General features: G+C 39.4%; 1 protein-coding gene across 2 annotated transcripts in view; it reads left to right on the forward strand.

Moving 5' to 3' along the window:
- Window positions 1–14354, forward strand: part of LOC121951855 (sickle tail protein homolog) — a 117594-nt gene that overhangs the window by 66325 nt on the left and 36915 nt on the right. For both annotated transcript variants that reach the window (XM_088085019.1, XM_042498341.2), the window contains exons 6-7: window positions 10896–11184; window positions 13399–13672. In XM_088085019.1, coding sequence (XP_087941145.1) covers window positions 10896–11184; window positions 13399–13672 — 563 coding nt within the window. The remainder of the gene's footprint in view (window positions 1–10895; window positions 11185–13398; window positions 13673–14354) is intronic.

The following is a 14354-nucleotide window of genomic DNA, read 5'->3' on the forward strand; positions in this document are numbered from 1 at the left end:
CATTTGGGCTGCCTAAAACAATTTCAGCACTTACAAATATTGGCTATATGACTGATTTTGTGGCCTCTAAATTAGAAATGGGCTTTAGGAAATGGTCTAAATACGGACTCACCAACTTACATCAACTCCACAATGCTGGTAATTTTAAATCATTTGCACAGCTGGCGGAGGAATTTAAGATACCAAGCGCAGATTTCTTCAGATACTTACAGTTGAGGGATTTCTTATTAAAACACCAAGACTGGGACAAAGTTACTAAACCAACGCAAATTGAAGAATTATTGATTAAAGTACAAACAAAAAAATGGGATAAGAAATTAATAAGCTATTGTTACCAAATATTCCTGAGCATGAATTTGAATAACACTGCACAGGTCAAGGAGAGATGGGAAATTGAAATTAATTCCAACATATCACATGATATGTGGGAGGAAATTTGTACTGAAATACATCTGGTAACTAATTCAAATGTATGGAGAGAATTTAAATGGAAGGTCGTCATGAGATTCTTTCGGACACCTGAAATTACAGCTAAATTTAGTACTACAAACTCAAATAAATGCTGGAGAAACTGTGGCCCACACATTGGTAATCAGATCCACATCCTCTGGCTATGCCCAAAACTTGAAGTATTCTGGAAGGAAGTGTTTGAAACACTTATTAAAATATTTGGTGGAAATATTACAATGGACCCAATGGTAGCCCTACTAGGTCTATTACCAAGAGGCATCGAAGGTAGAGCCAAAAAATATCTCTTACAGATACTACTAGCTACAGCAATTAAATGCATTACAGTAAGGTGGTTGAAGCCTGACCCTCCAACACACAATATGTGGACTGAAAAAATAAAGGAAATATATCAAATGGAACAAATAACCTATTCTCTGAGGCTCCAAAAACATTTATTCACTAAAAGGTGGAGCCCTGCCATGGGTATACTGATATAATTTTATTTCTTTTATTCCATCTTGCTCTATTCTACTTTATTTTATATTTTTCTTTGTCACTGTAGTCTCTGTCTATTTTGTTGTACCATAATTGTCACCTTATATATGAAACAGCAGATATGATGATTATGATTCTGTACATGATTTTGAATGAATCTTAAATAAAAACTAAGTAAAAAAAAAAAACACAATTGTGAGATGACTGTGTTTCCAGCGAGGGATGTTGTGCGACTTCTCCTCTGGCGATAACATTCCAGGAAGCATGGCAATGGATGTTCAGAACATTAGCAGCTTTATTTCTATTGCATCCACCACACTAGCCGTCAATATTTCCAATCCAAGGTCACGTAGGCGTGTTATGGAGCCATAATAGGAAAGACGAGCCCCTTATATGTGGCAGTGGTAGTCCATGATTTCAGAGAGGAATTGTGGATCCAAAACTTCCAGATGATCCACTCAACTTAATTAGAGTTATGTGATGCAATAACAGCTCTTGTAGCTCCTGCTGCATCATGAGGGAGTCAGTTCCTACTGACAAGCATATAGCCATAGCATCATGTGACCTAGAAAAGCCAAAAAAGCGTTTACATTGCAGTTTTGTAAAATATGACTTTTACAAATCGCCTACCATACCACCTCATATGAGCATAAAAACTTAAAACATAAAAACGAATGAAAACCTGCTTTGTGTTTGCTTTTCTTTAAAATAACTCCACGTCTGTGCCAGCAATGTTACATTCACTTTCAGCTATGCGTGCTGTACACTGCACTGTGCAGTCACCAGGTAAATATGTCAGCACAACATAACATCATGTCATACACATGATATGGCACATGACTTCTGCTTCATACATCAGATTTTTCTAAAAATACATCAATAATTATTGCTGTTGAAGGCTGATGGTGTGTGTGTGTGTGTGTGTGTGTGTGTGTGTGTTGAGTTAGCGTGCAGAGAGAAGATGCCGCCTGAGAGCCAGTCAAAAGTGAGTCACAGTTGGAGAGAGATTTTGTTGTTGTGGGGAATCTGTGTCAACTCCATTTGTGCTGGAACAATAATTTGATTGACAGCCTGCTCTCCTTGTGTAACTGGTCCGGACGTTACACTGCGGGCATCATTTTATGTTGGATTTTCAGACTCCTAGCAGTTTATGTGTTATGACATGTCGGCTCTGTGTAGGTTTAGAGATCAACGCCCTTTGAAATCAAGTGATAGATTTGAATGGTGTCACCCACTCAAGTCGTACGGGCTGCTGTGCACCTCTCATCTGCACTGCTGCAGGATTATTGACTGCGTTCCTGCTCAGGTAACATTTTTCAAAGCTTTGTGTTTTTTTGTATTTTGGAGTAGGAGCTGCACAAAGTCAACAGGTTATATCAACGTGTAATTAAACTCGTAGTGTGCAGTCGGTTAGATCTGAGTGTGGAACCTCAATAATGAGTGCCTGCTGAAATGTGTTTATGAGGTAAACTTAAGACATTATATGTGATCGGTCATTTTATTGATTTCACACTGTGCTGTGTTACTTTGGCAACACTTTATTGAAAGGAGTGTGCTTAAGACTGACATGACACCTGTCATAAACATGAAGAAGTCGTAATGAATGTTTATGACTGTTGCCAATAAATGTCATTCAGGCACTTGTGTCATCTTTAATACAAAGTTGACATTGTATGAGATTCTTTGTTATGACAGCTTGACATAAGACAACAGAAACATGCCATAACAGGCCTTGTTATCAAATTCTGAGAAACTATTTAGCTTGATGTGTTAATATTACATTAAACTGTCATATGTGGTTGCTTTTGACATCATGAGACCCATATTAGTCATAAATAATTTTTTTGACCTCAACTACAATGGTGCAATTTGGACTTTTCAAATGCCTTTATATACCCGAAAAGCAAAAGACAAGTCAAGAGAGTTTTAATGTTTTTGTTTTTTGTCCTTGAGGAAGTTTCTTCAAATTTGGTAAAAATGTCCACTTGAACTGAAAGACTGATCAGATTTAAGTGTTCATAGATCAAAGTTCAAGGTCACTGTGACTTTGTTTGTCTCAATCTTGTGAACGTGATGTCTCAAAACGGCTTGTGAGAATTTTTCCTAATTTGGCACATTCACTTGGACTCAAGGATGAACTGATTAGATTTTAGTGGTCAAAGGTCAAGGTCAAAGTGACCTTGCATCCATCTCATTCTCGTGAGTGCAGTATCTCAAGAACACCTTGAAGGAATTTCTTCAAATTTGGCAAGTGTCAATTTGGACTCAAGAATAAACTGATTAGAATTTGGTGGTCATAGGTCAAAGGTCCCTGTGACCTCACAAAACATGGTTTTGGCCAAAAGTCATGAATTCATACACTGATTGTGGCACAATTTCCCACAAATGTCTATCAGGAAAAACTTATGTAATCATGACATTTTATATTCTAAATGTCAAAGGTAAACTTCATTGTGACATCATGATGTACTAAAAAACACTTTTCTTGCCATTACTCAGCGGCATGTCTTAGGAACAGAAGGGGAGGCATTTGGTCGGATACGAAATTGGTGACAATTATCTTGAAACTGTGCTGAATGTAGAGATCTTCTTTAGAGATGTGTGTGGATGTAAACTGTAAATGCAGCTTGACTGCTGTGCAGAGGTATACACCTGCAAGGTAGTAATTCTAGTCTTTTTATTATATTTGTACAATGCTTTTTGTACTGAAGGGGAAAAAAACTGTTGACTACTAACAACCTGCTGAAGCTAAATACTTTGATCATTAGGCCTGCTGTGGCATGTTTATTGCAGATTCTGTTGTCTGGGTTAATGTCACGCTGTCATACCAAAGACACGACAAACAATGTCAACTGTGCATTAAACAAGACATTATTGACCAAATGATACCTATATTCAAAAAATATCCTGTCATGGTCATGACAGGTGCCATGTCATAGCTATGATGGCGTCGTCATGACAATTTCATGTCAGTTTTACACATTGCCTGTCAGATATTGTGTTGCTGATACTTCACAGCTGGTTGAGTTTTTTTTTTTTTTTCACTGTCATGAAGGCGGAGCATGTTCTGATGTGTTGACGGACATGTTTGTGTAGAACCTTCCTTCTGTTTGTTGACTAAGAGGAACCCCTGAGGGCTGTGCCATGAAGCCAGTTCAACAGAGTGCCTTACTCTCTCTTACTCTCTGTGCCTTAGCTGGCTCCACTACACCTAAAACCCCAATCACAGATAACAGGTACCACAAAGGTGGTTATCAACAGTCTCTGCTAAATTAGGCTTTCTTCATTAGGCTCTGAGCACGCTGCCATAAAACCAGCCAAATGATGAAATAATATTAAAAAGGTATCACAGTAGTATTATTAGTGAGAGATTTTGTTTTGGTTATTTCAAGCAGTAACTGAAAAAAAACTGGTCTGGACCAGGTCAGCCTTGCAGCATAAGTTACCATGTCAATCTTGTCAAGTTAAAGGAGTGCCACCGCAGTGACACAGAAAATCCTGGCTTTAGACTCACCATCCCTCACTAAGACACTCATCTTTGCTTCATGGTACAGCCCTCTGTTATGCACGCCTCTGACATGTTTATATGCTCTGGGTTTACATTCTATGTGTGTCATGATATGACTGATGGTGGAAACATAACATCACAATAAGGGATTATCTTCTTTTCATTAACCCTCAGGGACTGTTTGCTGCAATTTATGCACTTTTCATTCTTCATTTTTTTCATGATTTTGGCTGTGTTCATGCATATGGCACACAATTTGGCAAGATATGTATTTTTTTGTTTAATCTGTAACTTTCCAGCTCAGCTCCTACAATAAGTCTAAAATACACTGTGGAAATAAATTGTGATATTCATAATGTTAAGTTAAAAAATGCTCCGTTGAAACCTATTCAAACTGACATTTTTGATCCCACAGCCATCAAAGCATAAAAACATGTGTTGTATTATTTCTGGGTGTCATCGTAGGCTTTTGACTTGGACTGTGATCATCAAAAAAATCTACTTTGCATGTACTATATTGAAAATAATTAATGTGTGTGTGTGTGTGTGTGTGTGTGTGTGTGTGTGTGTGTTTTCACCTAAAAACATAATGATCATCATGAGAAAAGAATGGCATTTAAAGCGTTAAAATTTAAAAATATTAATGAATATTTGAGATAAGAAAGTTCATTAAAAAATTAACTCAATGAAATAATAATAATAATATTATATTTTATATATAATATTTTTTAAAGCTTGATTTTGAAAAGCGCATTTTGTGTGCAGAGCGGTATTATTGTGAATATTTGACACTGCACAAAAAATAATGTATAAAAATTAATGTTGCTGAGGCGACCTCGAGCTCACTGGGTAGAGTGTGTGCCACCATGTGCCAGAGGCCTCTGCAGCAGCCTGTGGCCCTGTGCTGCGTGTCATTCCCCCTTCTCTCTCCCACCTTTCCTGTCTCTCTCACACTGTCCTATAAATAGAGTGAAAATTCCCCCCAAAAAATAATCTTTAAAAAGCAATGTTGCTGCCAATTATTGACACATCCTAGGCTGCGATTAAAAAATAGCATCATGACAAAGCCTGGCATTTAAAGGGCTAAAAATTAATGAATTTGATATTTGTGATATAGTATTAATGTATAATAATATTAATGATAACATCTTTTTAAGTGTGGAGTGTGTGTAATATTAAAGTGGCCCTAAGGATTAATTAAGTGTGTGCATCCCTACTTAAGGTCACATCGATGAACAAAACATTTTATAAAAGAAATAAGTAGGGCTGGGCAATATCATAAATATCATGATATAAAACCGTTTTGGCCATTGTAATATTGTAACTGACTTTCTCTAGTTTTAAAGGCTGCACTATAGTAAAATAAAATAATTTTATGAACTTACCAGACTGCTCCCGCTGATCTATTTGTCTTTACACACTTAGTCATTATGTCCACATTACTATACAGTACTTTAAAAAATCTGTAGATATTTTGTGAAAGCACCAATAGTCAACCCAACAATATGGTCACAATATTGATATGAAGGTATTCAGAGAAAAATACTGTGATGTTTGATTTTCTCCATATTACCCAGCCCCAGCAGTAAGTAGTATATAACACAGGCAGGCTCTGAAACTAAATCAAACTTGGAATCTCTGCAAAATTCAAAGTTTTCCAAATACTCACTGAGCTGTAACCCACATTTAAATGTCAGTTTTATCTTCAAACTCTTCTTTTTGTGTATTTTTCCTCCGAATATTCTTGAGACAGCACAGAACTGCAGAGCTTGATGTAAATGGGGCAGAGTGAGTGCCATATAAGATCAGGCTCTGTCATTCGGTGCTGCTGACTCACATATGTTGCTTTGTGGAGCGCAGAGAGAAGAAATGCTTGTTAACATGATTAATGGTGGGAACATGAGAGAAGGACCGACACAAAACTCCACACAACCCCAAAGTAATACTGCACATTTACTCAACAGCCTACATGACCATGAGTGTATTCTGGCAGCTCAACCTAACAGAGTGAATAATGAATGAATGTAATGTAGTTCACTAATTCACTGAAATACTTTGATTTGTTCCTGACAGTGATTGTTTCAGTGCAGTGTATTTCACTTGCGTATTCTGAGTCATAAAATACAGTCTGTGCTGTCTAGACTAAAATCTGGACTTTCTATATCTGAAAGTTCCTTAAAATGAATGCAGTAATATCATAAAAGTCTCTTATTAGTGAATTATGTATCTTATTATATTCTGGCTCTTGTTGAGTCCTTGTCCTCATTCTTGGTATGGTTTCTAGCAAAAACATCTTAACACATTAATGTTGCTGCAGTCGTGAATGACAAGGTATGTACCAGGCACGACAACGTCATGAAGGCTGGTATTGTTTTCACCTTGTGTGTCTGTGTTTGTCTGTGTGTGTCTTCTTTGCAAAATGCTACCCAGGTGACACCTGTTGTAGGAGGAACTACCACAGAAGCTGTTTTGAGTATTTTGCCAGGTGTTTATGTGTCTATGTGCCGGTATGTCTTTCTGTGGACAGATTTTGTTAGCAAGATAAGATGTCTCTCCTGTGCAAAATGCTATCACTGAACTTTACAGGTGTGTCGTTGAAATCAGAATGAAGTTCAGGTTTAAGGATGGGTGTGGTCCAGGCTCCTATGAAAGCTGCTCACCCTTGCAGCAATTTTTTTTACCAGTGGCCATTGACTGTGGGCCAAAAATCACTTCCTCTGTAGGCCACCATTGTGAAAGAGACATTTATAAAACTTGACAGGACAGCTCCAGCTGCAAACAAGGTTGATTATGATTTTTTATTCTGAATTTTGAGCCATGGTGGTTTCATATTCGTAAAACCTTCCTCGAGATACGAAAAGTAATTAAAAATCTGTGATGTCATCACAATGTAAAGTCTACAAATGGAGCAGGAACTCATGGTCGCAGATATTCAGTGGGCCGCATACCCCAGAAGTAAACCTGGAAGCTAGAAAACTTTTTTGGCATATGCTGCAGGCGGGCAACTCCATTGGAATAAATAGGCACCATCTTTGATTTGGCGTCAGGTATTATTAAAGTCTATGGTGTGCACCAAGCAAGAATGCTAGAAGTAAGGAGGCTAGGAAGTAGGAAATGCTGCCACCACCATGCTTCACTGTTGTGATGGTATTTTGCAAGTGAGGAGTGGTGCCAGGTTTCTCCCAGACATGGTGCTCAGAATTGAGTCCAAAAAGTTTGATCTAAAGATGTTAACTCTTAAGACACTTCCTGAGATATATCCTGTGTCCTGGTTCCTGTTTACAAATTTGCCAATCTTAAGATAGCAAACCAATGACCAGCTCTACTCTCCCTATGATTGGCTAGTACTCATTACCTTCATTGGTTGGATTAGTTAGGTTTAGGCAAGAGGAGTGGGATTGCTAGGAGTCTGGGTAAGACAGCATGTTCTCATGCCAGCTTGTCAAATGGTGCCACTCTGTCAGTGACCCTCTGGGTCTACTTATGATGTTTTCAGCATCCTTATGCATCAGCAGTTTATGCTCCGGGATGCCGTTACTGTGATGTTAACAAATGCACATAGGGGTGTGACGCTGCACAGTCCTTATGTTTACAAAACAGCACATGGCAAACAATGCAACTGTCGATGGTTAGGATTAGGCAACAATGTTACTGACGGTTAGGTTAGGCAAAAGAAGCACATGATAAGATGTAGAAAAATATGCCTTCCACCAGCATATTATAACAGCATCACTGGTTTTGTATGAGCTCATTCTCATCTGATGCTGTCCAGCAGCAATCTCGGTGGGCATGATAGGTGGCTTTTGGCGCTACCCTCTTAAGCCAAAAGTGCTGGCCGAGTGGACATACTTGACAAGTTCAGAGTGAGAATGGGCTGGTTAAGAATGTCAGGGTAAGCGGGCATTTGGGACAGAGAGCATAAAGAGGTCTTGAGAACGCAATGAATACTGTCTGCTACTTTTCTGTGTGATAAAAATACATAGGTAGTGCAAGAGCATACCAAGGATTGCCTGATATGATTACGTAGGATATACTATACGATTTTGGTGCATTAGTTTCCAGTGGTACACATAGTAACAGTGCATTCAACCTGACATCTGATGCATCTTTGTAAACTTTGCGAATTCCACTAGAATTCCCAATAAAGGTTGGTTGAGTTCAGTAACACATGGCTGTACAACATGAGCATAATGAGGATCCTGATGTTTCGGTTTAAATGGCTGACAGAGCTCCGTGATGGTTAATCCTGAAATGTAAAACTGGCTTAGTGGGACCACCCAGTCAAGTTCAGGCGTGTGTTTACTGAGAACCAACAAACGATGACGGAAAGGGAGGAAATTCCCAACTGAAAGACAGGTAGAACGGGTATGTAATGGGAAATAATTATTACAAATTAACTTCTGCTGTACGTAAAGACCCCAGATTACCTATACATGTATGCACGTAATAGTTTTTCAGTCGTGCCAGTGACAACATGAGGTCACATGAGGTCAGAGTTGCAGCAGCAGCAGTGTTCACTGGCTGTTCCTGGTTCAGCCTGGCTGTTAGAGCCTGGAACCACTGAAGTGTGGCTGTTGAGCACCTAAACAGGCAGCAGAGGAATCACTTTTCCAGTTTGTATGTCAGTGCGGTTAACACAAATGCGGGACAGCCGAGAAGTCAATCTGATTTCCCTCATGTTGATTCACTGGCGGCATGAGAGCATGTTGACGCTTGGAATTTCTCCCACAGCTTTCACACACTCCTGCATGTCTACGCAGGGCTGCCTTTGTAAAAGCAGGTTTTCCTGCAGTGGGTTTTGGTCTCAGAGGACACTCCGCCTCTGTTATTGCCTGTTTTTTAATTTTTTTTTACTCATGCACACCTGGCAGACATCACATTAAAACAAGCTTTCCCTCCAGCTTTCCCTAAATTTATATGCCAATGCAAATACTGTAGCTCTGACATTTTGATGTGTGATGTTTATATCAACTATTCTCATTTTATAGCATGCATGCAAACCATCCCCTGCCTGTTGCCGCTGGAAACAAGATACAAATAAGTAGTTTAGTGAGTGTGTAAAGCTGCAGAGTTGGTGATAACTTTTTGTGGTTTCATATACTATGACTGATACTTGTTAAATTACAAGGTACAAGGTAGATTTATTTGTTTTTAAATGTAGTTTAAAAAATGAAAATAAAATTTGTCCTTGATCCTGCTACATCTTTTAGAGTCTAAGGAGTTTAGGAGTCCAAGTAAACTATGTCATTTGATTCACTGTTTGTAGTTCTAATGAAAACCATAAACTGTCTTTCCGGTGAACAGTTAAATCAGTCATACACTGTCAATAACCTTGTATCATCAAACATCCACTGTATGTATGTATGTACGTATGTATGTATGTATGTATGTATGTCGATACAGATAGATACATAGATACATATAGACAGATAGATAGATAGATAGATAGATCGATGAGCGTCCACTTGGACTCTGCAGTAACCCGATTAGAATTTGGTGGTCAAAGGTCACAGTCACTGTGACATTGTCCGTGTCATTCTTTGCTGATTGTAGAGATCTTCTGTGCTGCTGGAGGAAAGATGTGTGTGAAGCATCATTTTCACAGACATGGATGTAAACTGTAAGTGCAACTTGACCGGTTCAAAAAGACATACAACTGCGAGGCTGTAATTGTACTTTATTTTCAAACACCTATTTTTTCACATACTTGTATACATAATAATTGTCTGTTTTACTTTGAATTGTCCAGTTTTGTTGTCCTTGTTCTGAGCTGGCATGTCTGTTTATGTGTAAAATCATGATAGCAATGCAAAATAGAGTCATATTCCTTTTTGTGTACATGCTGGGTCTATAAAGGTGATTCTGACACTGATAAACAAGACATCAGTTGTTTCATCAAATGCCCCCAAAACTACACCTGTTCATGTTAGAAGAAAAAGCTGGTGTATTTTGTCTTTTATTTAGAGGACTAGTTTGATAAACACCAACACAAATACAACATGTTACAATTTAGACCCTGAAACAAGCCTAAAATAATTAAATTGAAGCCGACAAAACATTAAATACATAGTAGCAGTGTATGGCCTGGGTAAACCTGTTCAGTGAATCACCACCCATGTATATATTTATCTTTTATTTACTCTTGCCTTTCTGTGTATGCAATTAAAGCTACTGCACAGTTTTTTCAATTGTGTCGACAGGTTGCACACTTGGTTAGATAAACAGTTATTTCAGGATGATGAAACAATTAAAGTTCATACAGTAGCTACAGAGGTATCTAAGGTTTTTCTGAGGACAGTTTCTGGGTTTGTGACCATTGTAAGGAGTTAAATAGATCTTGAGAAAGTATTTTATTTCACAAGTCTGAGAAATTCTGTTAACATTTTGGTAACTCTCAGTTTTCCCTTAGAGCAGAGTTATAAACACTTTTTTTTTTTAACAGATCTCTAAAGAAGTGTTGTACGGCAGTCACAGTCCGGTCCACACCATGTCGTCTGCCAGCCGCAGCACCCTGCACAGCCTGCAGGGCTCCATGTCCCCACCCATGGTCCGCTCCATGCCTTCGTCCCCCTCCAGGATGGCATACGGTGGGGGGAGCACAGGGGGGAGGACGGGGCTGGTGGATCCAGGCAGCACCACATTACCACGGGAACGCCTGTCAGGAGCAGGGCGATCCAGCTCCCTCTGCACCAGCAGCAGTGCCATACTGGAGAGGAGAGATGTCAAGCCTGGTGAGATACCTGCAGGCTCCTCAGCCAAAGAAACCGTTATTCTTTGATTTATTGTTACAAGAGCAATGTACATATTTTTATGCATCTGCACCTGCCATAGCTGTGGTGGGGGACGTGTTTTTGGTTTGTCCATGCATACTGTCTCATTGTTGTGAACCTGATATCCTCAGAACACCGTGAGGAAATTTCTTCAAATTTTGCACAAACATTGACTTTGACTCAAGGATGAAATGATTACATTTTGGTGGTCGAAGGTCAAGGTCATGGCCTTGCATCCATCTCATTCTCACGAATGCAGTATTTAAAGAAGGCCTTGAGTGAGTGTCCTGAAATTTGGCCCAAACGTTCGTTGTTAGACTTAACAATGAACTGATTCAAATAAGGTGATCGAAGGACGAAGGTCTATGTGACCTTACATCCCATATCTCAAGAACGCCTTGAGGCAATTTCTTCAATTTTAGCACAAATGTCCACTTGGACAAACTAATAAGATTTGTGTTATTAAAGGTCACTGTGACCTGGTCTCTCATTCTTGTGAACTTCAGAACACTAGACATTTTATATTCAAGAGGTCAAAAGTCAGCTACACAGTCACATCATATTGTCGGGTAAAACACGTCTGGACATTACTCAACGTCATATCTCAGGAACAGAAGGGAAGACATTTGGTCAGATACTGAACTGGTGACATAAATCATGAAACTGTGTTGATTGTAGAGATCTTCTCTGCTGCCGGGAGGAAGATGTGTGTCATTTGTGTAAACAGTAAGTGCAGCTCGATTCCATGATGAAAGGAAACAATTGACATTGGCTTATTTTGGAGGCACACGTCAAGCATTGTTATTTATATCCCAGAATAACAAAAACGCTCAGAGGGTTTTACAATTGGTACAGTATACACCCTTGATTTGGTTAAGGACAAAACTCAAAAAAAAAAAAAAAACAGGAAAAACAAGAGAAACCTTAGGGAGAGCAATGAAGACTGTGGATCAGAGACAGGTTAAAACAACTCAAAGGTGCAGCCAAGCTGGACCACAGAGACCTGGAAAGACAACAGACTACAAACACACAAACACACACACACACACACACACACCCCAGCCAAACAAGGTTTTTAAATACTACATTTTGAATTCTTGCCAGCATTCATAATTGCTGCTGTTGTTTGTGCTCCACCTGTTCTTACGTAACAAATAGCCAACAAAAGACTGAACATGCAGGCCAATCGTGCATGTTTACTCGTCTCTTTAACAGTGAGTCAGGAGTGAGTCATATGAATAGTCTTTGATGCTTATTGAAGATATTATCATGTGGTGCCTAATGCAGCTCCTGCATCATGTCATGAGAGACTTAAGACCGCGTTTCATAAATACATACAGTACATGATGTGTGTGTACCAAAAAAAAAAGAAGTTAAAGTCTTAAATTGCGATGATGCCTTGAATGTATTTCAGTAAAGACAGTGGAGTCTGCACTATGATATCAGCATGTCATTGGTATCGGCAGATATTTGCTTTACAATGAAATATCGAAATCAGCCAACATAATGATATTTGCCGTCACAAACCGATGTTACACCCAAGAATTTTATTGTGATTCACTTGTTAGATTCCTCAACCACTTATGACCAAATGTAGATGGCCACTGTAGTCGGATTTCCATTAACTCTCAAATTGTGCAAATTGAAATTACAAATATAAAATACACCTAATGAAAACATGTCAATTTACAAAAACCCCTATTTATTGCAAAAAAAGTTTTTATGCTCACATGAGGTGGTATTTTAGGTGATTCAAAAACCCATAATTCACAAAACTGCAATTGAAACAGAGTCACATGATGTTCTAAAAACATGACGCAGTATGTGTGGACAGAGAAGGAGACCCAGATTTTCTTTATTCTTATACAAGACAAAGAAATTCCGGCGATATTGGATTCAAAGCAGCATGAAATGTCCGTATTTATTAAGATGCTTGTGTTTTAAGCATCCATCGCTATGCTTCTTGGAATATGATCGCAAGAGGAGAAGTCACAGAACATCGCAAGAGAGGTCGTATAACATCACTCAGTGGAAACACAGTCGTCTCGCAGTTGTGTTTTATCGACATTTCAAAAATATCACTAAAATTTTGCCCAAATCTTTATTTGAAATCTGCCTTATGTCTCTCTGGACTCTGTCTTAACTCTTGCCTTTCTCATTTCTTGTGTGTGTCAGACGAGGACGTCGGCAGCAGTAAGAGTATGGCCCTAGTGCTGAGTGGGGAAGGAGGACCTCATTACCCAGACTCCTACTGCTCCTCCCTGCAGGACGGAGGAGGTCGCCTCAGCATCGCCTCCTCCCAGTGTAGTGCTCCTCCCTCTCTCACAGCGGACATGGTGGACGCTGGGGTCACAGGGATCCCAGGGGGGCTGCAGCAGTACCGCGCCTCCATTAAACCCCTGATGGGCTACGGAGACGGCATGGAGCACCAGACCCGCTCCCTCCACAGGTACACACGTTGATTTAACCAGCAGAAGTGGAGTTTAGCCTTTAATACACTCACAGTATGCACTTTAGACCTTGTGCTGTAGATCATTTAAATAGGGCCCAGTGGATTTGTCACTGATGCTCACACAGATAGATGCATCATAAATGTACCTGCAAAACCAGACAGCATTTGGTTGATATTGTATCAGTTGTAAACCTGTCAGGGATCAATGGACCAGTGAGGAGCAGCCACAGTGAGATAAAGAGATTGGGTGACAGGCTGCACACCTCTGCCTTCTTTACTGTGTCCTGTTGTGGTGTGCTGCATGAAACCAGATAACGGTTGTGATTTCTTTATTTAAACAACCTGAGTTTGTTTGGCTGTACTGTAAACACACACAGCAGCTGCTCTAACACTGGATTTGTGACAGAGTAGCTGCTCAAACACTGTTTGATGTTTGATCTTGGTGTTGGTTTCATGCATATTGCAGAGCTCTGAAAAAAACTACCACGAACATTGTGGTGGATCTGCACACCTACTATAGACAGAATAGTCACTGTATGTTGCTGCTGCTGTGGCAGAATCTGCATTTACCTCCATCTGCACACACTTGAACAAAGCTGAAATGAGAGTCCAACTTCAGCTGGACTGTGTTATGTTTCCATGTATGCTGTTTCCACACTTGGTGGGTTTCCGTTAACCC

The sequence above is a fragment of the Plectropomus leopardus genome, chromosome 12 (genome assembly GCF_026936395.1).
Source record: "Plectropomus leopardus strain MGB_pleo_1.0 chromosome 12, ASM2693639v1, whole genome shotgun sequence".
Lineage (NCBI taxonomy): Eukaryota > Metazoa > Chordata > Actinopteri > Perciformes > Serranidae > Plectropomus > Plectropomus leopardus.